General features: G+C 42.8%; 2 protein-coding genes across 5 annotated transcripts in view; both read right to left on the reverse strand.

The window, feature by feature from the left end:
• Positions 1–1,804: 1,804 nt before the first annotated feature.
• On the reverse strand, positions 1,805–5,195 carry zfp36l2 (zinc finger protein 36, C3H type-like 2). 2 transcript variants are annotated; one of them, XM_082556244.1, is made up of 2 exons: positions 4,753–5,195; positions 1,805–4,553 (listed from the first exon to the last, which is right to left on the reverse strand). In XM_082556244.1, exons 1-2 carry the CDS (start codon positions 4,840–4,842, stop codon positions 3,342–3,344), a joined length of 1,302 nt encoding a protein of 433 aa, XP_082412370.1. In that variant the 5' UTR covers positions 4,843–5,195; the 3' UTR covers positions 1,805–3,341. The 2 variants fall into 2 exon arrangements, with proteins under 2 accessions (XP_082412370.1, XP_082412371.1); XM_082556245.1 differs by having other exon boundaries at positions 1,805–4,550; positions 4,753–5,192.
• A 2,292-nt stretch (positions 5,196–7,487) lies between these two features.
• The window catches only part of thada (THADA armadillo repeat containing), a 124,731-nt gene continuing 106,084 nt past the window's right edge, over positions 7,488–26,134 (reverse strand). For all 3 annotated transcript variants that reach the window (XM_082556234.1, XM_082556235.1, XM_082556236.1), the window contains exons 34-38: positions 25,837–25,909; positions 24,727–24,877; positions 24,493–24,615; positions 10,404–10,579; positions 7,488–8,134 (exon numbers count right to left, since the gene is read on the reverse strand). In XM_082556234.1, coding sequence (XP_082412360.1) covers positions 7,811–8,134; positions 10,404–10,579; positions 24,493–24,615; positions 24,727–24,877; positions 25,837–25,909 — 847 coding nt within the window. In that variant the 3' untranslated portion in view covers positions 7,488–7,810. The remainder of the gene's footprint in view (positions 8,135–10,403; positions 10,580–24,492; positions 24,616–24,726; positions 24,878–25,836; positions 25,910–26,134) is intronic.

Below are 26,134 nucleotides of genomic sequence, written 5' to 3' on the forward strand. Positions count from 1 at the left end.
CTAGACGTGAGCGAACGTGGCACTCTGATGAGAAGCCGGCGAGCCTGGATCAGTTTCTGAAGCTGGTGAATTGCAAAAGTTTACTAGCTCAGGTCACTGATAGAAGAAACACGTTTACAACTGCAGAGTTAATCAGTTATGGGCCGATGGCTGCTGCTGATACAATAATCTGTGACCTGAGAGCACGCCGATGTCACTCATACAGTTAAAGGGTAGCTATAGTGCTCATTTCAAACTCCATAGCTTGATTAATGGGCTATAATAGAGTTCTTAATGATCATACATTGGGCCTTAGTGTGTGTGTGTGTGTGTGTGTGGCAGAAAACGAGGAAAAGAATAAAAAGTCTCTGGAAAGTGCAACACAAGCACATTTATTTTTTTATTGAAGCAAGCCATGACTCGGGTAAAATCCTAGAGAACACTAAGGGTTAATGATTCACTCGTCATCCTCGCTGCTGCGCTCGCACTTGAGCATTTTCATTCCCCACAAAAAGATTTCCTCTCTAAACTTCTCACATGGTTTTGTTTAAATAACTGCCCGAGGCTCTAAAAAACAAAAACTACGATTAAGATCCGCTCAACAAAGAAAAAAAACAACAACACAAACTTGTTGATTCGTCTTCTTCCTCTGCATTTTTTAATCAGAATTACGAGCCCCAAGATTTAACTTGTGACTCTGGACTACACTCCCAGAACTAAATATCAGACCAGTACTTTTATTTTTGATGTCTTAAAGGAGACCTATTCTGTAATCGCTGTAAATCAGCTCAGTTTTTACAGTGCTGGTCAAACCTTTTGTATGTGAAGGGCAGCCAATCAGGATAAAGCTGGCTTAAAGAACTGGGGGAAACAGCTCGTTGGCAGATAGTCGGCGATTAGAGCCTCGGCCCAAAGCCAGTATGAAGCAAGAAAGCTAGTCCCAGATTAAAAACAAGGAGCTGGAAGTGAGCAGGATATCGTGCTTTAACTTTGTGTGGCACTTCTTCTGCAGTCTGAGGGTTGAGAGTGCCAGTCTATATCACGTATATCGACATAATAAAGATTGAAATCGTATCCTCCCACGGCCCAGTGCCTCTTAAGTTTTTCATTTTGAAAATTCATTACGCAACACCATCTCCAGTTTGTTCTGTACCCCTTTTCCATGTTTGCAGTGAACTTTCACAACCGTTGCAGAGAGCATTTACACATCCGGAGAAAGGGGGGGGGGCATCTCAGCAGCACTGGGGTAAAACTAGCTGGTCAGCGCTTTGACCGTGTGTGACATCATCATACATTTACAAGAAGTCAGAGTCTGAAACTTTTTCAAAAGATGTTTTTTTTTTTTTTTTTTTTTTTTTATTGGGAGAACTACAAAAAAATGTACAGTACAAAGTTAACAGTCTCACACTCAATTTGTAGTGAACTGACCCCCCCCCCCCAAAGAAAAGAACACAACTCTCGGTTGTCTTTTTGTCCGTCTTTTTTTTTCTCCATTTTTTTTTTTCTGTGTGTTACATTCAAAAAGCTTTACTTCTGATAAAGTAGTCAAAAGTACATAGTGCGCATCCCCCTGTACCTACTATGTACAATCCAAATGTGTCCATCCAACTTCCCTCTCCAGCAAACTCAACACTAGATTTCAATATTTTAAAAAAACCAAACAAAAACGAGGAATGGGGACTTTGAGAAAGTTTACAGTTGTGTTTTTTTTTTTTCCTCCTTTCTTTTTTTCCTGTCAGAGTGTCTGGAGTGGTAACAACCTCTAGAAAAAACAAAAATCCAACACTACATTCAGTTCCATCTGGATTTATAAAAAGATGCAATGTAGGAAAAATACTTTATTTGGTTAATTTTAAGGCATGTCAAGATTATGAACCCCATAGGCACTACACAATAATACTGGGGCACAAGGGATTGCTACATTCTTTAGCACGTGGCTGGAATCACAGTGTGACCTCGTGCAAACAGAAAATGAAAAAGGAAAAAAAAAAAATACTTTTTGGTTAATTTATTGACTCGGATTCTTTGTCACTGAAGTCTGATCTAGATCAACGAAAAGAGGAACGAAGGTTTGGACGGTCTATGACAAACCATTGTTTATACATTCTACAGACACATCTAAATAAGGATCCTCAAAAAAGAAATTAAAAAAAAAAGAAAGCCTTCTACAGCTCTGACACACAACCTCAGGAGCAAACAGCAATCACGCAAACTTTTAATAAACGTAAACAAGGAAACAAAATTAATGAAATAAATATCACATACGTTCTCTTAAATTAAGATTTTTTTTTTTACTCATTTACAATAAAAATAACCAAGTGAAGTTACAAAAAAGGAGAAAAAACAATATATATATTACTGTGAAAAGAACATACACTCCACTTTATGCAGATTAATAATGGCGATCATAATTTAAACATAAAAGAATATAGATCTATTGCTTCATCATACTTGATAAATACAGTATGGACACAAATTACCAATGTAGCCTATACTTTTTTTCACAAGATAATAAATAAGTTAAATAGTCCATAGCCAGTTATGCACCGCTATGTAAATCACTCAAAAAAAGAAGAGAAAAAAAAAGAAACAGCTAAAAAAATATATATTCAACCATCAGCAGTGATTTCCCCAAACAAGCCCAACTCAAGAGTGCTTTTTAACCAAGCAACAAACTACACTAACCAAACGAACCACTGGGTGGCGCTGGGTGAGAGACAGATCTGGAATGGAAGTTGAAGCTTTCAGAGAGGAAAGAAGAAGAGGATGAAAAAAAAAAATAATGTTACTTTAAGTCAAGGCATTTTCTTGGCAGGATGGGAGGAAATCTGAAACCGCTTACAGTCTCTTCTTCTTGTCAAGTCATGTTACACACACACACACACGCACGCGCACGCGCACACACACACACTTAATCCCAGGAAAAGTGTGGCTTGCCTGATAGAGCAACAATAAGGGAGAAGAGGGCTGCCATGAGCCCTTGGGCAAGGCACTGATGGAATGCCTTCTGTTTGCTATCTAAGTTTTATTACAGCTATATTACATATAAAGAAAAAAAATACTAGACTAATGCCAGGTCAAGGACACTTTAAACTGAAGCTTTATTGATCTCTGCGGGTGAGACTCTCCTCTTGCCCCCCTCCAGCGAGGTCGGAGCAGGGTCAGCACCTTTAGAGCTGGTAGAGATTTTAAAAGTCTTGCACGAAGGCACTTCAGCAGGGATGGATGCTGCTGAAATGAGGGCAGTGGGGTGGGATCCTCTGCTTTGAAGGACAGTCTCTCGCTCACTGACAACCCACCTCCCCTGACTCGTCCATCATAATCCATATGAAAAAAAAAATAAAGAAAAAAGAAAAGTGTGATTAGTCATCTGAAATCGACAGCCTGCTGAAGATTGGCAAACGTCTTCCAGCGTCCAGACTCGGGGACTCGGAGCCGCTGAGGCTCCCGGAAGAGCTGAGGGACCCGCTCGCATAGCTCTCCCGGTCAGAGAGCGAGTCTGGCGGGCTAGGAGGAGGATCGAACACCGGCGACTCGTTGAGGCGGCGCAACGCCTGCAAGTGGCTCATGTTGTAGGTCGGCGGGGAAGGTGGGCACACGCTGCTCTGCACGTTCCCGTAGTAGGCACCGGCGGAGTGGTTGTTGGCGTAGCTGCTGCTGGTGTGCACAGTCAGCGGGGCCAGTAAGGCTTTTAGGTCCTGTCCGGGGAAAGAGAAGGCACTGTTGATGCACGGCACGGAGTTCGGAGACAGAACGTCGTCGTTGTAGTAGCTGTGGGCGGAGGTGCAGGAGGAGGCTGAGGTGGGAGGCGGAGGGGTCCGGGACGTCGGGCTGTCGAGCAAGGGAGACTCCAGTCCGTGGTGGGTGGAGAAGCCGGAGAAGCTGAGACTGTGGTGAAGCTTTGGTCTGTCCCTCTGGGTGTAGCCGAGCTGCTGCTGCGGCGGCAGGACCTCTCTCTGGCCGTAGCCGCAGAGCTCGCGAGCCGATCTGGGCTCCACCGTCTGCACGTTAGCGTTGGCGGGCGGAGCGGGCCGGCGCTCGTCGGCGTTGTGGATAAAGTGACAGCGGGGACCGTACGGGCAGAAGCCGATGGTGTGGAAGGTGCGGCACGGCTCAGTTTTGTATTTAGGGTGGCGGGACAAGCTCCTCAGCTCGTGGTAGCCGTGAGCGAACTGACATTTTTCGCCGTACTTGCAGGAGCCGTTCTCCTCGAAGGGCCGACACAGCTCGGTCTTGTAGCGGGTGGAGTTGATCTGTGAGCCGGGCTTCTGCTGCAGCACGCCGCGCTCTCCGTTCTCGCTGTAAGCGCGGTCGCGAAACTTGTTCTCCTTGTTAATGAGGACCGTGGCGCTGCTGTTGCTGCTCGGCGTGTTCTCCTTGAGGCTGTCGTAGGTGCCCATGGAGAACTTGTTGCCGTTGTTCATCGCCTCCACGTTGCTGGTCGAGTTTCTGCGGTAAAATCCCGGCGTGAAGGCGCCGCCGGAGCCGGGAGCGCCAACCGGAGCTCCCACCGCCTTCTTGTCCAGCATGCTGTTGATGTGGAGGGCGTTCATGTTCATGCTTTTATCTTGCTGCTGGGAAGAAATGACACCAAGTTAGCGTCTCGGACAGTTAACTGCGTTACTGTTTTGAGCACATGGCATAAAGACTGCGCCTGCAGTATTTACAACTTGTTGCAGTCGAACACATGCAAACTGTGCACAAGTTAGTACGCCACTTCAAGCACAAAACTCATTCAGAACAAGAAAAGACTCTCAAAGCGTCAAACTTTACCTTATAAAGCATGTCCATGTCGTAGAAAGCTGACAAGACGGTCGCTGACATCTCTTTTGCCCAAACTTGCTGCCGCACTGACTCTTTCATGGAGGACCGAGCAGGATCCTTGAATGCGACGAGCAGTAGTTTGTGCCACGACTGGTTTTTGGTTGTGGAAAAAAAAATAAAACTTTTGAAAAGTTGCTTAAAAAGCTTCTGTGCAGGTTTAAGTCCGTGAAAGAAACAGGAGGGAGGGAAAGAGGGGGGTTAGGTTTGTGTTGTTGAGTTGTAGGTGGTTTTATTTCCTCCCCTTAAGAAGCGCTGAGCCAGAGTGCTTTGCTGGGAGCTCTAAGCCTTCGTATAAATGTTGCGTGGCCGGGGAGGGGCGAGCTCAAGTCGGCGCAAACTTTTTTCGAGGAGCCGCCTCCTCCCCGAGGAAAAAAAAACTTCCATTCACCGGTTGGCCGTCTATTCTTTAACACCACGCCTTGAAAATGAAATACAACTCCAGCCCAACCACCACCCTCTCACGCCCCCGAAACTTTTTTTTATTTTTTTATTTAAATTTTTTTTAAATCACACAATTTTGTGGAAGCTGGTTTTGCTTTTTGGGCTCGTTGAGAAAGAATGTGGTACTCTACTATGAATGCGTGCCAGCCTGCAGCGCATTAGCGAAGCTCGCTGTCGTAAATAGAGGGAGGTTTTAAGGCTCCTGAAGTCCTGGGATTTGAACCGACAGTCTTCTTTTCTTGTGCACTTAGAAGCTGACACATGTATTTGTAATGGAAGGAAATTCAGCCTCTCCCTGCTTCTCTGCCTGTGGATGGGGTGAGACCACAAGTATGAGCGCAGAAAAGACCAGTCAGAGTGCAGCACAATTTTTAGACTCCACTGGTTGCATAATCCACAGTATCCACTCTACACACACACACACACAGGTTCTATATGCCACCATGATCCACTTTAATCTTGTCACGACTAAACTTTTTTAAAAGTGTTGGCTTTCACCTTTGAAGCCGTCACTCCTAAAGCACAACGTGCAGAGTCATTACTGCAGTAAATAGATTTGTTTTGGTTCAGTCTTTTTAAAGCACTCATCTAAGTTCCTCTAAAACTTGTTTTTCACCATCCTCCAACCTCAAGAAGGCCCAGACTGTGCAGGAATGTGGTTTTTGTGTGGAGCGACAGAGCAACACTGCCCCCTAGAGAGCAGCAGGGGGATCGGCGAAGGGGGAGGAGGACTGAGGCGCCACCTGCTGACCAGAGCTGGATAAGATTTTAGAGGTCCACCCAGGACAGTTAAACTGGAGCACTATCATACTTTTAACTGATTATTTTTTTTAAATAAAAGCACAGCAATTCGTATTTCTGCACAAAGAGGTGAAAGTAAAGCTCCTGAGACGCAAAAAAAAAAAAATCATTTTTAACATGTTTTTGTCATTTTAACAAAACCTCCCTGCCTAACAATAAAAAGTCCCTTGGTTGTAAAGTCAAAGAGTGCAGTGTGGTTGCAATAAGTCCCCCCATCCTTGCAAGGATGGCAAAATGTTCACATGAAAATGTCAAACTCCTCAAGTCTGCTCTCTGGAGTTATGACAAGATTTTTTAAAAAAACCACAGTGGAAAGATTGCAGAGTTGGCAGCAGAGCACGGGAGCTCTATATCAGGCCTCCGAAATGCAGATATTTCAGGCAGGAGGGTATTTAAAAAAAAAAGAAGGAAAAAAGCAACACATATCACCAGAAATGACTGGTTTCTGCAACACTGGTTTTCCATATATTATTATAATTGGAAGAGTGATTCTAAAAGTTTTCCTTCTGTGACATGATTCAGTGTACTGTTAAGGGCTGAATGGTTTGGTTAGAGATGGAAGAAGGGCAAAAAAAAAAAAAAAAAAAAGGGAAAATAGCAACAAGCGAAAAACAAGTGACATAAGAGCTTGGAATCTACTACTACCAACCCTAAAATTAGGCTGAGGGCTGCCCCAGGACTATTTGCAAAGTTGTGATAAATAGTTTAATGTGAAGGACAGACACAGCGAGGCTCCTGAGAAATCCCTCGAACACATCCTCGTCCCGCAGAAACCGCTCTCCCTTTGCACGGCTCTGTTTTTATTGGGGGATGTCGAGGCGCTCCAAAACATTACGTCAGTTTTACTGTAACTGGGAACATGGCTACCAGGGAGAGAGGGAGAGAGAAGGGTCCAGCTGAATGAGGGGGCAGCATGGATCCACACACTCAGGGAGGACAGTAGCGTATTGTGCCTGCCTCCTAATTACATAACCGGGAAAACTAGAGGGAAGAATAAAAACGCAGTCCAATGGGAAGAGTCCTGCAGTAAATTAAATATCACAGGAAAATAACACCTCGTATAAACACACAGGAGTCAAAAGCGTACGCTGAAATACAACTCTGGTGACGTGTCAGCGCCGACACAATCGCCGCACTCAAGCCCGAAAAGCTTCAAGGCGCCCGAGTTGTTTTGTTCCGAATTAAAATTCCCTGGTGGACATGGAGAGCGCGGGACGCACTGCGAGCTCAATGCTGACACTGTTGGAAGTTTGTCGTGTGACACATTCCCGCTGATAAGAGAACAGTGCGCCGAGTGTTGTTTTCGCACAAGCCCGGCTTGAATTATTGTTATGGCTCCACAATTGCCAGAAATCTGCACACATGTTCACAAAGTGTTGTTATTATCATCTGCAGCCTCTTTAAAACCATCGTAGCATTTAGAAACAAACAAAGGAAAAAAAAAACAGGACATTATGTTGTATTTTTTCCATTTTAACAGTTGGGAACATTGGATTTAAAAAGTACACTAATAACGGAACAGTAATCATGCACTTATGACGCTTCTGGCAGTCAATGAGAGCAACATTTGTAAGACATGAAGTAAAAAACAAAAAACATCAGAGTTCCTTCATTCCCTCCACTTGATCATTAAAAGACTTCACCACAAAACCAGCCTGTGGTCTCCTGTGTCGGGCCATTAAAATCCATTTATGTGATAACTGAAATATTTGGAAGTCTTTTCCCATCGAAAATAAACAACTGGTGCAACTAAAACCGATCTCTTCTAGCTTCTCTGTCTCAGCCTGTCCAGCAACTCTAGAGCCAGAGCGGCCCTCTGCTGACGCAGCGTCAGCCGGGCGTGCTCGATGGTGCAGCAGAACTGAGGCAGAGCTGGGAGGGAGTCCAGGGCCTGCTGGGAGCTGAGGGCCTTGCTTTGGGCCAGAGTGTGGATTTGGTTAACCTGGTCCAGCCCAGCAGATCCCGGTTCCTGAGTGTCCTTGAAGGTTAGGATGAGGGAGCCAAGGTGTCTGTGAAGCAGCTTCACCCACTGGATGGGCTCAGCCCATAGGTTTAGATCCCCTTTCTCGAACAGGAAGTCGTCATCGTCCTGGTCAAAAGCAAAATGGAAGTCACTTTACTGGAAGGGAATTTAAAGAGTTTGCTTTCCCCCCTCCCACACCTAGAGCTGGTTGTGTAATACCGATCCAGTTTCCACCAAATCATCAATGAAGAATCTCAATCTATAGCTGCTAAATGTTCCATCACCTTCACTAAATTCACAAAAATCACAACATCTATACTCACATATATGTATTTGTTTTTACTAAAAACAGTTCTGTGTTGTAAGTAAGCCTGTATCCACACAACTCTAGGCTTTTAAGAGCCCTAAAACAGAGACTTTTGTAAATGTTGTTGTACTTTAAAAGCTAGATTTTTGCTGACTTGTCACAATAACTCAAGATATGCTTTCTGCTGCCAGGAGAGACTAACTCTGAAGCTTTACTTTGAGAAAACAATCCCAGGCCTAAAACACTTGATAATAAATCTCCGTGGTTTAGTCACTATCATAAACTGTATATAGAAGACGGACACAGCTTCCAGGCCTGAAAAATGAAGTGCCCATCTGGAAGTGCTTCAGGCTCCTTAGGTTTCCAAAGTAAGTCAGATTATACTGCAAATCATTGTAAAACAAACCTAATACTCGCCTGGTCTATGACCTCTCTTAAACATTTTCCTTATGAGTTTGTGGCCTCAAATGCTAGTTTTTGAAACTATTCATCCAGTTAGTTTCAAGAATCCTGTTCTTGTTGCCAGGCAATCAGTAAAAATCAGAATCCTTTATTGATCCCTAAAGGAAATTATGTTGGTTACGGTGCTCCAGTACAAACAGTAACAAAAACAGACAGTACAAGAAGTAAGAAATAGCACAATATATAGATATATATATATATATATATATATATATATACACACACACATATATATACGTATATACGTATACGCTAACGTGTTAGCGCAGTTAGCTCGTTAGCACCGTGCTGCCCCAAGCATGGGCAATCCGCACTAACTCGCTAACGGAGATTTGCCGCGTTAATGCGGTTATGGCGTTAATGCCATTTTAACGAGATTAATGCTGAAAGCACTAGTTTCTTTTAGTCTTATGAAACAAACAGATTCCATTTGTTTTGCGTAGCTATTTAAGTGTCTATTTAAGTGACTGTTGTTGTGACTTGGCGATACTGCTTGGATCACCTGGTTGTTGTGTTTGTGGGGTTCCAAACAGATGTGTTGCCAACAGACTGCCCCTCTGCTCGACAAACCATGCAACGTCAAAACTCCGTAATTAGCATTTCTAATTCCATTTAATGGCCATTATGAATGCAGATGCCAAAATACTAGCAAGTAGCTAACAGATCGCTAATACGTCAATTGTGCTCTTTTAAGGTCACTCCAGGGCTCGTTGTGGTCCCAGCTGGAGTCAAATAAACGATATGATACAAATAAAGGATACCTTTTACGGTGGGCCTTTATTCAAGCTGACAAGTTGCTGCGATATGGTATCTACCTTGGTTTCTCACTCACATTCCACCCCCAGATTCTCATATCTGGTTTCAAAACATCAAGATGGCCACAGTTAAAACACTCAGTTTGAGGCTTCGGGAGAAGAGTTCATGAACTAACTGGTGGTGGCCCAGTCCATCTTTTATATACAGACTATGGTTGGTGGCCCAGTCCATCTTTTATATACAGTCTATGGTTAGTACGAGTCACAGCGTTCACATTAAACAGATTTATATGACTCCGTACCAAAAACTGGCAGCTCTAAGAACACAATACTTTGGGTTGTGTTTATCTAATCAACCAAAGCTCAAAAATACACGAGCAACTAAACAGATGGCTAAACCAAATGTGGGTACAGAGCAGAAACCTTGGTTACTTAAAGAACTCAAATATATTGACTTCTTGTGAGAGCAGAACATGACAGCAAGAGCAAATTGTTCCTGATATTTCACACTTCACAGACACCACATTAACATGAATCAAACTGTGACTTCGTGTCAGTGTGTTAATATAGAACCTAATATATCCACTACACAGCAGTGTCAGCAATTTCTTTCACCCTAACACTTCACAAACAATCCTTGTGCAGCCATAGAAAGTGCAACCTTGAGACGCATCCGTTTACCTAATGAAAATCATTGCTAGCATATGTAGTCTACTGTCTAGCAAACACTTCCCACTGTTTTTTCGAACTGGTCGTGATGTTCTTTTACCACAGTGTTACAGTTCAAGTTGTCCATATGCATCTGCACTCAGGTCACAATGACAAATAAATGAAAATCATGTAAAATAAGAGTTGAGTGAACGACACTCACCAGACTAGAAGCTTCATTTACAGCTGCATCCTGGCTGTGCTCATCCTCCCCCAGCAGCCACTCTGTCAGAGCAAGGATGCCGGCTTGTACCTCCCCCCACATCTCGAACAGCCGACACAGGAGCCCGACGCCTGAATCCAGGGCCGCAGGCGGACACGTGAACACACCTGCCATGTCTGAGCACAGAAGAGAACAAACATTTAAAATCTATGCACACACTGTTTTACATATAAAACACATTTTATACAATCAAGCTCAAAAGGAGGCACAAGGTTACAGTTGGAAACAGGGAGGGATTTTACAAACTGAAATGGTAAGCAAGATGTGTGTGGTGCCAACAAGAAACTTTAAAACTAATGATTTACTACAAATGACATTGAAACATTCAAATGTAAATAATCTCTAAGCTAATAAACACTTTGATAATGTAGAACTTGGATGTAAAAATCACCTGCAAGGCTATAATACACACCTTTGTGCAAAAGTATATATTTTGTTATCAAACGAGGAAATAGATACAGAAACATCGAAGCATGTGCAGACATACATGGATATATATTATAGTTACAATGACCTTCAAAGTCGATATCTGGTATGAACACCTTTATTTTCCAACATAGTCTGAACTCTCTTGTAGGGCCGTGGTTTAATTCATTTGTTAAACACTTTTTAGACTAAACGTGTCATCGTATTAGAAAACTAACACTCTTTTTTGCCAATCAGCTAATTTAGCTACACAAGAAAGGTGATAATACTCTCAGTAGGAAAGAATTTAATGTTACTTTTATTACAGAGTAGCGTCAGGGTCACTGGCAGATGTGTTATGCTAATGGCATTAAAACAGACGGTGCATGTCCTCAGACGACCTCTTTTTAAATACTATATTAGCAGGCCAACGTTTTTTTGTCAGAATGCTACTTAAAGTTACTTAACACTTATATATGACAGCTGCTACATTTAAATATTTCATAATACCTAGTTTGTCTGTAAGAATTTACTATTTGCATTTAGGGCACATGGTTAATTATGCTAATGCTACGCTACTGAGGAGCTGGTGCATGTCTTTTAATTAAACATATCAAATCTAAACAGGTTATATCAGCAATCATGTTAGATTATGTTTATGTACCCATGAGCTAAATTAGCTACACACCGTCTATGCACAGTTATTAAACATAAATTAGTGCTAAATATTTTATTACAAATTTACAAAATGTTGAACTAACCAGCTGGTAGTTGCTGTACTACCACATTTCAATCTGAATTCTTGTAACATGTGACAATCACTAATTGTAAATATATAAAAGTATTTATTGATGCATAATGTTCCGACTAGACATTTAAAGCTAATTCTTCTGTGTTACCAGTGACTCATGTTAATTGGCTGAAAAATGAGACGTGTTCTGCGGACGCTTTGAGTACCTCAACTGAAATCTTAGTCAAGTCGGTGCGTTTTAGCAGATGTATTAAAACTCCTGACAGGGAAAAGAGAAACCTGGTGTTCCCTATCAGGATAAGGGTTAAAAAAATATGGTGGACACACCTAGATTACTACAAGGAAAGCATGAGCCACATACGGATTATAGTATGTTTCTACGACACAGCAGCCCACAGACTGAGCCCATCGAGTGTCATGAAAGGAAAAACCATTACATGTAGTGGTGTGTCACTGAATCCAAAATAATTGAAACTTGAGCTGAAATTTAGAAAAAAAAGACTATTTGTAAAATTCAGGCGTTCTACAAGGAAAAATGTGCACACACATCTCGGCGTTATTCCAAATATGGTGGACGAGAATGACGCCAGGCAGGTTTTGGGCTTCATGACCACTTCATGAAATCATGTTTCCCACCTTGACCGGATTTCCCCCAGTGACCTCCTTGTGGGTTTGTAGCTGCTGGTGTTTGTGAAGTTGCGATGTTTCAATGACACTGTGTTCCAGACTGAGTGTGTGTGTGTGTCCTCTCTGGGTTTGGATGTACTTCTGGGAAACAAAACTATAACTCATACAACCAACCGCCATCAGGGTGTGTATGAGTAGATTCAAAAATATACTTGCACCAATCTGCGCACGCGCTCACACTTGAATTGCAGCACTGCTCCTAACACTCTTGCATGTTAAATTAAAGGACGGTCTCTGTGTGTAAGATGTGCAAATGCAATGTTCGTGTCTTGTTTTAGCAAAAAATGTATTTCTGGCTATTTGTAAGTCCTCGACAAATGGGCCATAACGCACACGTACCCACAGGCCGGCCTGTGATGAGGCCGCAGTGCTGCAAGACTTTAGAGGAAGTGGAAGTGCAAGGACACACACTTCAGAGGGAAAACATAACACATAACTTCATTTAACGGCTGCAGTTGTCCGTGCTGCAACTATCTAACGTGGCGGTTGAGTGTATTGTTCTCCCACCTTGACCATCCTCGCCGCAGCTGACACCAAGATAACACAGAGACTTCAAAAGGCTTTGAGAGCCACTAGCCAAAACATTACCACCAAGGAAAGAGAAGAGGAAAGGAAAGGAGGGAGGGAGGAGGTATACGGACCCCTATGAGCACACATACAGTTTAAAACACACATGCAGGGTTGGGAACCCAGATTGTTTTTCATCTTCTGAGAGGAGGCGTAAAATCGCAGCAGAGCCCGGAGTCTGAGCGTGGAGGGAAACCCACTCTGTGAACATTAGAGCCTGCTGATTGTAGTGTATTAGAGGAGATTTAAGAGTTTAAGAGCATGAGTGACAAATTCCTTTCTTTACCAAGAAGCCGCCTCTCTCTGGGACAGCCCTGCCTCTGAAGTCAAGTCCCTTACAGCCCTCCCCCGGCATTAAGGGGACATAATAGGAAATTTTAGCTGCCGTTCAATTTATCTGCTTCTCTACGGCGGTTTCACACGTCGCTTAACCCGATTTCCCTCTCAAGCTTTTTTGGCGCAAAAATGCCCCTCTTTCTCAAGGGGATTGTCTTTCATTGCCATTACTGCCCAGTATGTTGGACGCAAGCATTTTAATCAGGTGGTGTCTGGTGTTGAAAGACTGCGAGGCAATTGGCAAATGACAATATCACTGGGTGGAAGAATGGGCTCGGGTAGGATGGGCTGAGAGTGTGAGAGCGAGAGAGAGAGGGAGGGAGTGCCCTGCAGTTGGCATCCACTGGCACACACTCCATCCTCTGGCACTCCTGTAGTACATTTGAGCTGGGCAGGGCAGCAGAGTGAGGGAAAAACTTAACCTTGGAAACAGTGTAACAGTCGCACCATTTCAAGCTTTTTAAACATTTGACCTTTTTGTTTTTTTGGACCTTCACTGAGATCTTTGGTTGCTTTGTTACAGACTGTGGTAACCATGGTTTTAGAAACTACTTCAAACGTAAATCTGATAGAAACAAAACAAACTCTTCACCAGGCATGTGATCTCTTCTTCTCTGGTGGGAAAGTGTACACAGCGGCACAGAAGAGATCTGATGTTGATCTCGTGAACTCATCGCTGCTACTTTTCTTCAGTGGAAGCAAAAGTTTGATACGATTAAAGACTCTGGAAAAACTGGAAGCATCCATCTTCCTTGACAAGGCAATCAAAACCATTACTTTATCCATGTCCATCACAGCATTTTATACTCATTTTTTAAAACTTTTAGCTAAAATACTACAACAGAGGGGGAAGAGTGGGCCCTCTGGTGTCCAACTCCAACCCGACCCTCTGGAAGGCTTTGGAAAACATGAAGGAGCGCATACATTATGAACTTTTAACTGTATTTTCATACGTTTTACAGCTTTTTCCATTGATAATGACAACCCTCATGAACCCTCTTCTATACAGAATTTTATATGTGTGTGTGTGTGTGTGTGTGTGTGTGTGTGTGTGTCACATCCTTCCTTTTCCTATATGAAGACACCTCAGGGATGCATGTTTAGCTAAATGTCTTTACAGTGACAGATAGGAGAGTCTCACTGGTCCATGATGTAAAAATACTTGTACTACTTTATTACATTTAGCATGCCACATGCTATGGCCTTGAACTACTGGTGTTATTTTACAAATTTGTTCCTTTACAATGACTTTACATTTATTTAGAACTCAGAGGCAACATTGGAGCTGACTTCAAAATGGCCACACATCCTCCTGTTTATATGGTCAAGCTTTATAGCAGAAATGAAGGGTTCTATAGCTAAATTTGCTCTTAATGTCAGCTACAAAGAGAGAAACGATTTATGTATTTAGACTCACCACCTAAACTTATGTTAAGGCTTAAAGTTTTCATCCTTGGAAGCACTTTAAACGCCTGATCTTTGGTAACTGAGTCACCAAACTTCAACTAAACTAAAATCTGTGCTCTAGTTTTGGTGAATAAGATTCTATATTTAGCATTAATTAGCGGGCATCTGTGCATTGCATCCATACAGTTTATGGAAGCCCATTGCTAACAGAGCTTAGTAGCAGCAGACAATACTGTGGATGCTCAGCCTCCTCCTTTAAATGTGGTCACGTCTGGCTGAAGTCACAGCTATGGTCATAAAGCTAAAGTGGAGGCTTAGCAAACTGTTTATGTGCATCTTTTATATACAGTCTATGGGTGTGAAAAACTGGCAGACTGGAACTCATTTTTGGAGTAATTCTTACTTCCCCCCTCATTTTATACCCACTCTCTCTACGGTGACCCTCCGAAGAAGGTAAACAACTCTAAAAAATGTTTTCACAGAAAAAGCGAGCTCTGTAAAAACAGTTTGACACAAAACTCAAGTAATCTGATCTTGCATCGTACGAATTCATTTCCTTCCTTGTTTCAGCCTTGCTTATCATAATAACCGTAGGGTCATAGTATGCTAATCGCTGTCTTCACATTACGTTCTGTTTTCATAGACTCGAACTAAACACAGGATGGCAAGGTCCCCGTAGAGAATCATCAGAGAAAAATCTGTTGAAAATTAAGAAAATGGATACATTTCCAAATGACTTGCTTTTGCAAGACTCAGTTTGGTAAAAAGCAGACATCTATTGATTATTATAAAGTAATTAATAGTAGTATGGTCCTGTTTGTCCTGCTGCAGCCACACAGTTCAATCATTACAGAGCTGAATGAAGAGGCAGCGATAAGACCTGTGTGTTTTAGTAAGAGCACAGGTCTGCACATTACAAACTGAGCCTCTGCAGCAGGTGAAGGGGTGTCAGGTCTCCCATTGTGGGGACATTGAGGGGCAGATGACAGGAATGGGGGTGATCAGTGGGCTGTCAGGGCAATGGGAGAAATCCTGGACACTTCCTGTCACATTCGCTTTGGTGGGAGTTCATTCCTTCAACTCAGCCGCCCACATCTGACAAATTTGTCTTAGACACCCACTCACTTGTACCTGGCCACGTTCAGAGGATTTTTTCCTTTAGTTGATCTATCAGTGTTCACCTGAGCCTCATTAGAAATGGTCTCAGTGAACGGTGGCTGTCAGGAAGCCATTCTTAAGCTACGGAAAGGGGAGAAAAGGTTGAGTTTACACTAATCTGCACAAGTTTGGAAACTGTGTTTTCGTCTAAAAACGCTGGTACATACTATTTTTTTTAATCGTTTCCAAGAAGTTGCGGATCCACACTGAAACGGCTGAAAACGCTTATGTTCCTTACTGCGCATGCGTGACACATAAGACGATTCCTGCCTCATTTCTGTCTGCCGTTTACTTTCCGGCTCTTTGAAACGTCGCGGCAAATTGTCGAGGAAAAGCTCCAAGTTTTTTAAATGGACTGAAAATGAGGTGGAGTTGTTGCTGTGAGTAACACAAAAGTACAAAGTGCAAAATCAAGCGAGAATATAGACTACAATGCCGTCCTGCATCTTAGCTGAATTGGTCACATGACTGCATCATATGACTAAAATGCGTCATTGTTTTCTAAAGGCTCCGGGTTCACATTCCACACTGCGGCGAGAAAAACGGCGTTTTCAAACGTGTCCACTTTGGAGAGCGTTTTCAAAAGCTCAGTTTTCTTTGCCCAAAAACGGAGAGAAAAAGATGCGTTTTCAAACAAAAACATATTAGTGTGGACGTGGCCTCAGACAGTGGTGTTCAGGATCTCCTCAAAGTTGAAAAGTACCATCAGATTTTGATGCACCACACAGTACCATCTGGAAAACATCTTACCAATGCCCAATCACAGTGCCATCACAGTGCCACTATCAGTCATGGCCTTAAGGTTATTGAAGCTGTGTTGGATCATCTTGGTAGAATTCAATGAAACAAAGAAGAGCTTTGAATGTCCTTCAAGAAGTCCAGAGAACTATTCCTTAAATCAATGACAAGAAAGCTGCCTAAGAGAGTTCAGGCTGTGCTGAACAACAAAGATGCTCCTGCCACATATTAACTTTCAAACTTGTGAGAGCACAAACTCTGTTTTTCCTGTATATCCATGTATGCTTGCACATGCAGAGTTTTGCAGAATATTGTAGACTTCATCAAGTACCAGAGTTCTTGCTGAAGATCTCTGTGTGAAACACACACACGCACACACACACACACACACACACACACACACACACACACACACACACACACACACACACACACACACACCACCTTGAGAAGAACAAGAAGTCTTTCTTGTTCACAGCGTGCGCTGCAGATGCTGCAGGAAGCAAAGGTGTGAGATAGTGAGAGAGGTGCAAAATAAAAACACTTTACAGCCCCGGCTTCCTCTGGTGTCAAGATCAAGAGAAACAACAACAACGACAACAGTGAGAAGAGGAAACCAGATAATAAATGTACGAAACCTCAGCGAGCATTAACACACATATTACGGTGTGGGAGTATTCTGGCAGCCTCATCATCGCAGTCTTGTGTTTATTCAGTCAAACACAAGTAAAAACCGCCTCACCAAGGGCCCAAACAGGCTCCTATCAGTCAATTATGGAAACCTCACCCCACCTATGTGTTTGTGAACTCTCAGCTTTCTTGTCGTTAAAAGCATGCAGTATAACTCATCTGCACAGATCTGTCTTTAAATAGCTTATGTTTGTTTTAACAGGCAAAAAGTAAATGCGTGGATTTCTGTACATGAGATAACACACAGATTACCGGCAAACGTCACAATTAGTCATTCTAGAGGTGATTTTATGTTCTGATCTGTGACTCACCTCCCAGTGGACACTAAATTCAGGTTTTAGTTCTACATTAAACAAAAAAAACTTTAAATGTGCATTAGTTTTAAAACTGATGGAGAAGTGCACTCCCTTCTAACAATTAGAAATGGCATTTTTATGTATTCTGCATGGTCCTGAAAAGCAAATATAAAGAGAATCCGGCTCTGAGTAAACACAGCCACAGATACTCCCGTAAGGGTTGGAGTAAACATTCGACTGACCCACTACTCCTCTCAGATCTAGGTCTGATTACAGATGTTTCACAATAAACGAGGATGCTTAATGAGGCCGATTTACTTCGATATGGTTAGATTGCAAAATACCTACGTTGACACGGTGCATTGCAGTTTTTATCTTAAGAGCACATCACAACCACTACTGTACACTGCAGTGAAAACACTGCACACAGACACACTGCACCAGAGCCTGCAGACACTAGTCATTACTGCAGACATGTGACTTTTTATTTCACACCACCCACCAAATGATTAAAATCTCATTCCCCAGGCTGTCGTTTCGAGTGAAAGACGGTGAAAGCAGCAAAAACACAAATTCTGTCTGTGTGTTTCCACTGGAGGGTGAAATAACTGCCTATTTATTCCAAAAGTAAAGGACCCAGCAGCAAGTCAAACCTTGAGTAATTCTCCTCTGCTTTCTGTGTGCTTTACAACAACGTCTGAGTGACACAAACCTCAGGTTTACTGCGCAACTAAGTGCTGTGCTGCAATAGGAAGAGGCCCATTTCACGAGCGAGCGTCCTTCGGCTCCACCGGGCCATTCGCTTCCGATCAACTGCATCATCCAGTGTAAACAAATGAAAGGCACCATTCTGAACAGCCCGTCGCTGTCTTTACAGTAAGCAAAATAGGTTACTCCAGGTTGTTTGTTTGAATATGGTTCACTGGGATTGGCCTTTAAAATACGGTCCTGTCAATGGAGTCTACTGTATAATGAAGGATAGAACAATTTGCAAAACTTGCATCGTTTTGAAAATCAGTTTGATGTTTCATGGAAAATGCTCAGTCATTTTCTGGTACAGAGCAGAACGAGAACACTGATACCAATCCTGATATCGTTGATGTAAACACAGCATCCGCTAGCAGCGGGTTACCTTGGAGCAGAGGTGTCGAACTCCAGGCCTTGAGTGCCGGTGTCCTGCAGGTTTTAGATGTGTCCTTGATCCAACACAGCTGATTTAAATGGCTAAATGACCTCCTCAACATGTCTTGAAGTTCCCAAGACATCTGGTAATGAACTAATCATTTGATTCAGGTGTGCTGACCCAGGGTGATGTCTAAAACCTGCAGGACACTGTCCCTTGAGGCCTGGAGTCTCCACCCCTGCCTTAAAGCGAAGAACTGAAGTAGGCAGAACATCCTCCTCCCAGCCAAAACCCATTAATGTGAATAACTATTCAGAAACATTGGCCTCTAACCTTGACGTTAAGGCCGATGTCACAGAGTCAAAAGAGTCCACGATGTTTTAGTAGATCCACCTATGGTATGAATTTCAAAATCCTACGTCACCTTGTTCTCGAGTTATCACGGTTATAAACGTAAATGTCCACACCGAAGTCGCCGCCCGTCTGGTGGGGTGACCCCTCGTGAATACCCCCTGAAACTTGGTGGAGCTCCAGTAAAAGCAGGGCTCTCTACATTTTGATACAGACCCAAATCAACTTTTTAAAAATTGCAAGAAAGAGTGCCGTCTCAGAACTCTGCATGGGCATTTGATGGTATTTGACTATTCTTTGAAGCTAGTCGTGGCAAGCCTGTACCATTTAAGCTTTAACTTTTTAACAACTATTCAAGAATCATGACCAGCTCTGATAAGAATTTTTTTAGAAAATCTGCACATTTTTATATTAAAAATGAGCAAACTTACATTAAATATTTCATACGTAGATTGACCTGTGTGCTGAGCATTTCACTGTTAATCTGCGTGATACTAATCAGAATTCTAATCAAAGCCCTCTTATAGCCCATGTCACAAAGCCCAAATCATCTCAACCGCCCCATCCAAATCCATCTATGCTCTATATATAAAGTCTTCCCTCTGGTCCTGGCCTAAGTCCGTGACAGTGCTGGAGGTCCAGCGAGGACAAACAGAGTTTGATTTCAGACCTAATTAGTCTAGAGGTATTTGGAAGGTGGTGCCAGTTTGCCAGGGTGGGGGTGGGGTGGGGGACAGTTAGATTTGCTCTTCCTATCCAGGACAATGGTTGTGGGTCGCAGCTCAGGGAAGAAGTGAGAGTTTATTTGCCAAGTTTCACTATGAGCTCAACAATGTTCGATACATTTCAAGGAAAGTTTCACTAATGCTGGCTAACAGCAGCTAACGCCAGCGTTTATTAACAGAGAAGTTCAGAAAATCCTCACTGTGAGCTTCACTGACTCATCGACTTGTATCGAACTCCTTTCGCAAAGTTTTAGACGTCGCCACCCGGCACACTGACAGCAGACTAACGTCGCACACTCACTAAAGATGAACGCTCACTACTGTAGCTAAGATGCTGCACATGAATTGGGAGAAAACAGAAGTCAGTTGACCAGAATCTGTAATCTACTGATGTCTAATGGTGAGATTTTACACACGGTCCCTTTAAAGTGAATGGACACAAAGGCTTTATATGTCTAAAGATTTATAGTCTAAATCTGTAGGTACAAAGCAGTCAGAGTGGACCCTAATCTTTGTTAACAATAAAATCAGATCTGTTACCAAAAGTGAGACAACCACCACAGACAGCACAGACACAGTGTTTTTAATCTTTAAACTGCTTCCTTAAATTGGGAAAAGGTTTTTAACATTTCCTTATGTTGTGTGTGTTACGTGTTTGTGTGTGTTGTTGAACTGTTCTCTGTTCCCACATTTCTGCCTGTCCTCCATATCAAAGGGCCCGGAGTCACCGCCTCCATCTGAAGCAGCTCACACCTCAGATACTTGACTCTGCAGTGGCAGGTCATAAAACACACACTACCCTTCATGTAACAGTGGATGGCCTGAAGGGAATGAGGAAGGCACAAATAGACACACACACACTCTCACAGACACAAACACAAACACAGTAAAGCTGGGTTTTTCCACTGGCACTGCACTATATACTGTGTGTATGGTGTGGAAAAGCATGCTGCACTATTCCTATGCTCTTGGCGCTCTGACCGCAGCGTTAAGGGTTGAGATATTATATTGGTCACCGAGCCAAAGGACTCGCTGCCAGCATCGGGTCTCTGGAGAGGCGGCAGAGAACTTCACCGTTTCAACAACATGTCACTTTGACATTAAAAGCTACCTTAAGCGCCATGGTCGTGTTGTACGTAAACAGTCTTTTAGCCACAGGTCTGTCATGTTTACACCAGCACTGAGGATGTGAGCATTTCCTGCGATATTCTCCTGAATCACAGGTGTCGCCACTCAGAGAAAACCTTCATATCAGTGCAGGTGAAGGAGAAGAAGAAGTCAAAGCCTTTGTGCAAGGTTACATATTCAGAGGCAGACGGAAACAACACCAGACTTTTGCCATTTTAGTTAAAAGACCAATCACAAATAAATCAAATGATAACACAACTTTAATTGGCCTCACAGCCTGCTGCAAAGTCAGCGGCTCAGGATTAATTTAGCACTCCAGGTTAATTCCTTCTTCTCATGTGACCTATACGGTCTAACACACACACACACACACACACACACACACACACACACACAAGCAGTGCATGTGTTCTTCTGGTCATGATGACTTCATTAAATCGGCCTTGGTACTGCCAAAGCACCATGATGTTCTTCAAGCTAACTGCCGCAGATATAATTTTAGAACATTTCTAAGCTTTAAAAGAAGAAAGATGACATATTTTCCCAAGAAAGGAGTTTGAAAAAAAGATAATCAATGGGATGTGATTCTTTTTTGGTTTTCTGACGTTTTTCATTGCACGAGGAATTCGACTTCCTTGGCCAAGTCGCCCAATCATCTGGTACAAGATCACCAATTTACCGTCTCATTTCTTCCCTTTGTGCGCTGCGTGCTGCATTCCTGCAGTGCGTACGACACGTGCTTGGATAAACTAGGAATTCAGTGCAATTTTCATGATCTTGGCGGTCAGAGCAGATTTTTTGAATGGCTTGGCTGGAGCGTGAAAGGTCACACAGTAGAGTGGAGGCAAACACTCACACTTGTTTTTGTTCCTTCCCCATCGTCCATGAGGAAATGTAAGGTATTTTACGGTAAGTGCCAGACACAGTGCCTCGCCCACATGCAAAAAGCTGTCATCTCCAAATGAGCGCTGGACAGAGGAGAACCCCCCCCACACACACACACACACTGGGACACCCACTCTGTAATTATGCCTATTGTGTTCCTTTCCTGTTGCACAGAAAGAAAAAATCTCCATCTCAGTCACGCTGTGCTGCTGACCTCCTATCTGATTTTTTTTTTAGCTTACAGCTTATCTGACCCAGTCTGGCCTTATATACATAAACACTTATAGCACACACACAGACACACACGCACGCACAGTGCCTTTGTATAAATACTGGTATCAAAACACTTCCAGGGATTTTGAGTTGTTTCCTTGGTACTGAGGTGGTGAAACAGGCTCAGCTTTTAAGGGAAAATTTGGATTTTTTGACTCTGTTTGCTTTTACGGCCACCAAATGAAATAAAAACAGCAAACTGAAATACAGAAAACCCCGTCACTTATCAGCCTTCGGCTAAACCACAGTTCGGGTTGAGTCTTCCCCCATGACTATGCCCCCCTCCCCCCCACCAAATCTACAAACAGTGTTGCCATCAGACATTTTTTTTTTTTTTTTAATTGTTTTATTTTTTCAGGCTCTCGTTGTTACAAGATGCTATCAATGAGGAAAGACACAATAAGGGTGGCTCCTGCAGGGAAGCTGGGAAAATACAGGAAGTGAGTGTTGTGAGGACAGGAAGTCACAGTAAAGCTGTTTGTGAGGGAGCAGCCAGCTGTCAGTCCTCTCAGATAAGCGAGGATAAGAGCGGCACTGGGGTGAATCGGTCTTACCGTTCAGTAAGGCCGGCCGTCGCACAAGTTCTTCAGAACGCAGCCCTCAGACATTCCGGAAACAATGACACATGACCACAAAAGACACACACACACGCACACAGTCCTAACTCTCGCAAGCTGTCAATCTTAGAATTAGCGCCCTTCGTTCCAGGAATGCTCCCCAACCCTTCGTGCAAAATGACGTCATCGGCCCTTTTTAACATTAGCATGTGTCTGTGGTGCTTTTTGTTAGTGTGTGTCTGTTTATATATACACATGCATTATGTATTATTGTTGGTTTGGTGTTAGGGCCCAGTAATTTAACTTTTATTTCATGTAGTCTGTAGCCAACACGGGCAAGCCCGGGCCATAAGAGAAATGTGGGTGTAAGCCAGGAGGCTCTGACTTGGTTTTATTCTTGGACTAGAGTAGCTTTGCATAATTCACAGTTCAAAATTAGCCTTATTTATCTCATAAGGGGTCCTGATGCAGACGTTTGTTTCATCTACTTTCTGAAATGAGCCGTTTCGACTCCCTCTTACATCCCTTCAGCCCAGCTTTGTTCTGACTGACTGTCAAAAACACCTTAACGGCAGGTGGGTAAGGTTTCTGTGCCTGAGATCGTGTTACGAAGATCCATTCTTAGTGACGACATCGAGAACCAGGAGTAGAAAAAAAACTGTGTCAAACAGAGTTCAGAGCTTTTAGCTCACGGGGACTTAAAACTGAACTTTCAATTACTGAGCTTTTAATGTGAGCAGTCACCATGGTAACAGATCTGATCCGGTCTGAACACCAAGACAGAAAAACATTGGCCAGTTTGATAAATTACTATAAAACAGAAATCATAGAAAAAAAAAGAGACTTCAGAACTTGAATAAGAATAATTTGATCTTTAAGTTTCTTTCATTATCACAGCAACTGAAAGCAACTGAAAGCTGTCTCTATACTCTTTAGCACACTCAAACTAGAAGTGTCAACAGCATATCTACGGTAGCCCTGAAAGGCCAAATGCTCTCCAACAAGAAAAATACTCCCAAAGCACTCAAAACGCAACACATATGGAATAAAACACAACGGAAAGAAGAAAAAATGCCACAAAAACTCACAAAACCAAACTGAAGATAACATCAAACGTGTATCGACAGTATTATGTGAATGCCTGCACCTTGTTCTGCCGCACAACACGGAAGAATCCTCCCCTTCTTTAAGTGTCCGATCCTTCACGTGTTTTGGTTTCTTTCATTTCCGCCGTCATGTTGTTGTTTCTCCAAAAACACTTTCTTTTGTTTTATAAGTTTTGTTTTTTCCTAGTTCTACTGTGTTTTATTCGACTTCATTAATGTTGATTTTTTTCTATTTGTGTTGTATTTTGTGAAATTCGACAGGTTGTTGACGGGTTGTTTGTTGCAGTGAAAATAACCTCTCAGGGCCACCGTATATTTCAGCTTACTTACAGTACCTGTTTGACATAATATAAACTAAAAGCAGCTTAAAAACAAGAAAAAAGGCTCAAAGTGAACAACAGTATTTCTTGACCTGCAGCAGCTACACTGACCCACTGATGTCACTGCATGTGACATGTGTCCATGCTAACTGACTGTTAGCACGAATCCATCTATGAAGTTATTTGATAACTTCTGTTGTTTTTAGCAAAATTTATAAGAGGATTTTTAAAACGTAGATAAAGAACTGACAGATTTATTATGAATAACCATGCCATGACTCTGGATGGCTTTTAAATTACAGGAGGACGGGATAGGTCACAGAACAACAGCAGTTAAATGTGGCTGTAATTATTACTGGCCAGGGAGTTAAAAATAACCCACATACTCACTCTGCATGATACTGAAGTCACTAAGCACTGCAGGTAATAACAAAATCCACCCACCCAAGTTTTTAAATAGTGCTGGGTACACGTTTATATTAGTTAGTCTGCAAGGACATGCTTATGCACAGCTCTTAGCGTGTACCTGTACTGAGCAGACGAGCTGGCACGTTAAAGATGAAGTCAGACGCTGAATCTCGGACTTCTTGGTCTTCGTCCTGCAGCAGCACGAACAGACTCCTCCACAGTGAAACTGTCGTGAACAGACCTGCCACAGCACACACACACGGACAGATAGATACTCATACACAAGGTCATCAGCCACAAGCAGCCTCTCACATCAAAGCAAACTTCAGGCTGTTACATTACTGAGGCTCACCCAGTGGCAGACGAGGGCTGGTCAGCAGGGTGGACGTACATTTGACCAGCACCTTTGCGGCCGCCAGCTTGACCTCCGCTGGTCGCTCCTCGCTGCAGCACGAGCACACCAACGCCCCCCACTGAGCGAAACAAGCCACTGCACTCAAACTCTAGATGGTAGATTAATTAGAAAAATACAGTTCAGCTATATATGAATGAGGAAGTTTAACCCACTTCTCACAGATGTATTTGCCACTTGAGCACAAATACAAATACAGTTGCACCAAAGAACAAAGTAAGAAAATGATAACGGCAAGCTTCACATTTTTGTCCACAGCAAGAACATATTTTTCATTCAGAGCATATGGTGGCTGGTGTATGCTTACTGTGAATACCTTGGGACATTGATAAAATAGAAAAGAAAGGATGTGCTATGCTAAAACCCCCCACAACAGTTCGTGAAAGATCTGAGAGCTAAAGAAGCTTTGTAATAATTCCCAGGGATCCAGAGTCTTGCAGAGTCCACAACGCTTGTCGTGGAATAGAGACGGGCATCGGTGCACACACGATGCTTAACCTGCACATCTGTGAAGGCACCATTAATGCTAAACAACATACAGATTATGCTAGTATCCAGATGGTGTCTCTTTCATGGAACACCTTTCTTATTTCAGCAAGGAAATGCCAAACCACATTCTGGTTGTATTCCAGTAAAACGGATAAAAAAAGAACTGGTTCTAAACTGGTCTGCCTGCAATCTAAACTTGCTATGCACTGGTAACATTTTGGGCTTTATCAAACAATAACACAGCAGAGACGTTGCACTGTAAGTAAATGGGAAAACATCCTATGTACTCATCTAATGCATCCAGAGTCTTGCTAAAAGAACGTATTTATGCAGATTAACCATTTTCATTTGGTGAAGCAATATAATGTAGTAGTTGAATGTTACCAATACTTCCCCCATATTGGAACCATTGATCTGTAGTAAAGGCATTAATCACTAAAGTAGCAGCTAGCTACAACTAAAAGGGACCAGGACAAGGCTGAAGGCTGGTGGTAACAACCTCCACCCCTCAGATTCTTTGCAGGATTACTACACAGCTGATGATGATGAGCTGGTCGTTACCTGCGGGTCAGAGTTCACCAGCTGAATCCCCAGTTGCGAGGCCAACGTCAGGGCAGCACAGTGGAGCTCCACGCTTGAAAACACAAAACCACATCAACTTCAAAACGGCCCATGCAAACAGTTTGCAGCTTTTACTCTAAAATATTTGTTAGATTTGCAGAAAATGTGACATTTTTTAGTTATTTTTATTTGAGTGAATCGGCCCTTAAATTTGAAACATTTGCACAGTGACAGCATAACGTGCTCCTCAGGTTGTTCTGTGGAAATCATTACCCAAGGCTGCGGCGCCGTCAGCCAC

This window comes from Aulonocara stuartgranti (assembly GCF_965226115.1).
Source record: "Aulonocara stuartgranti genome assembly, chromosome: 13".
Taxonomy (NCBI): Eukaryota; Metazoa; Chordata; class Actinopteri; order Cichliformes; family Cichlidae; genus Aulonocara; species Aulonocara stuartgranti.

Coding starts and splice junctions, on each gene's coding strand:
- zfp36l2 (XM_082556244.1), bottom strand. CDS start 4,842: ATGAAAGAGTCAGTGCGGCAGCAAGTTTGGGCAAAAGAGATGTCAGCG. Junction 4,554..4,752: donor ACATGGACATGCTTTATAAG/GTAAAGTTTGAC, acceptor ATTTCTTCCCAG/CAGCAAGATAAAAGCATGAA.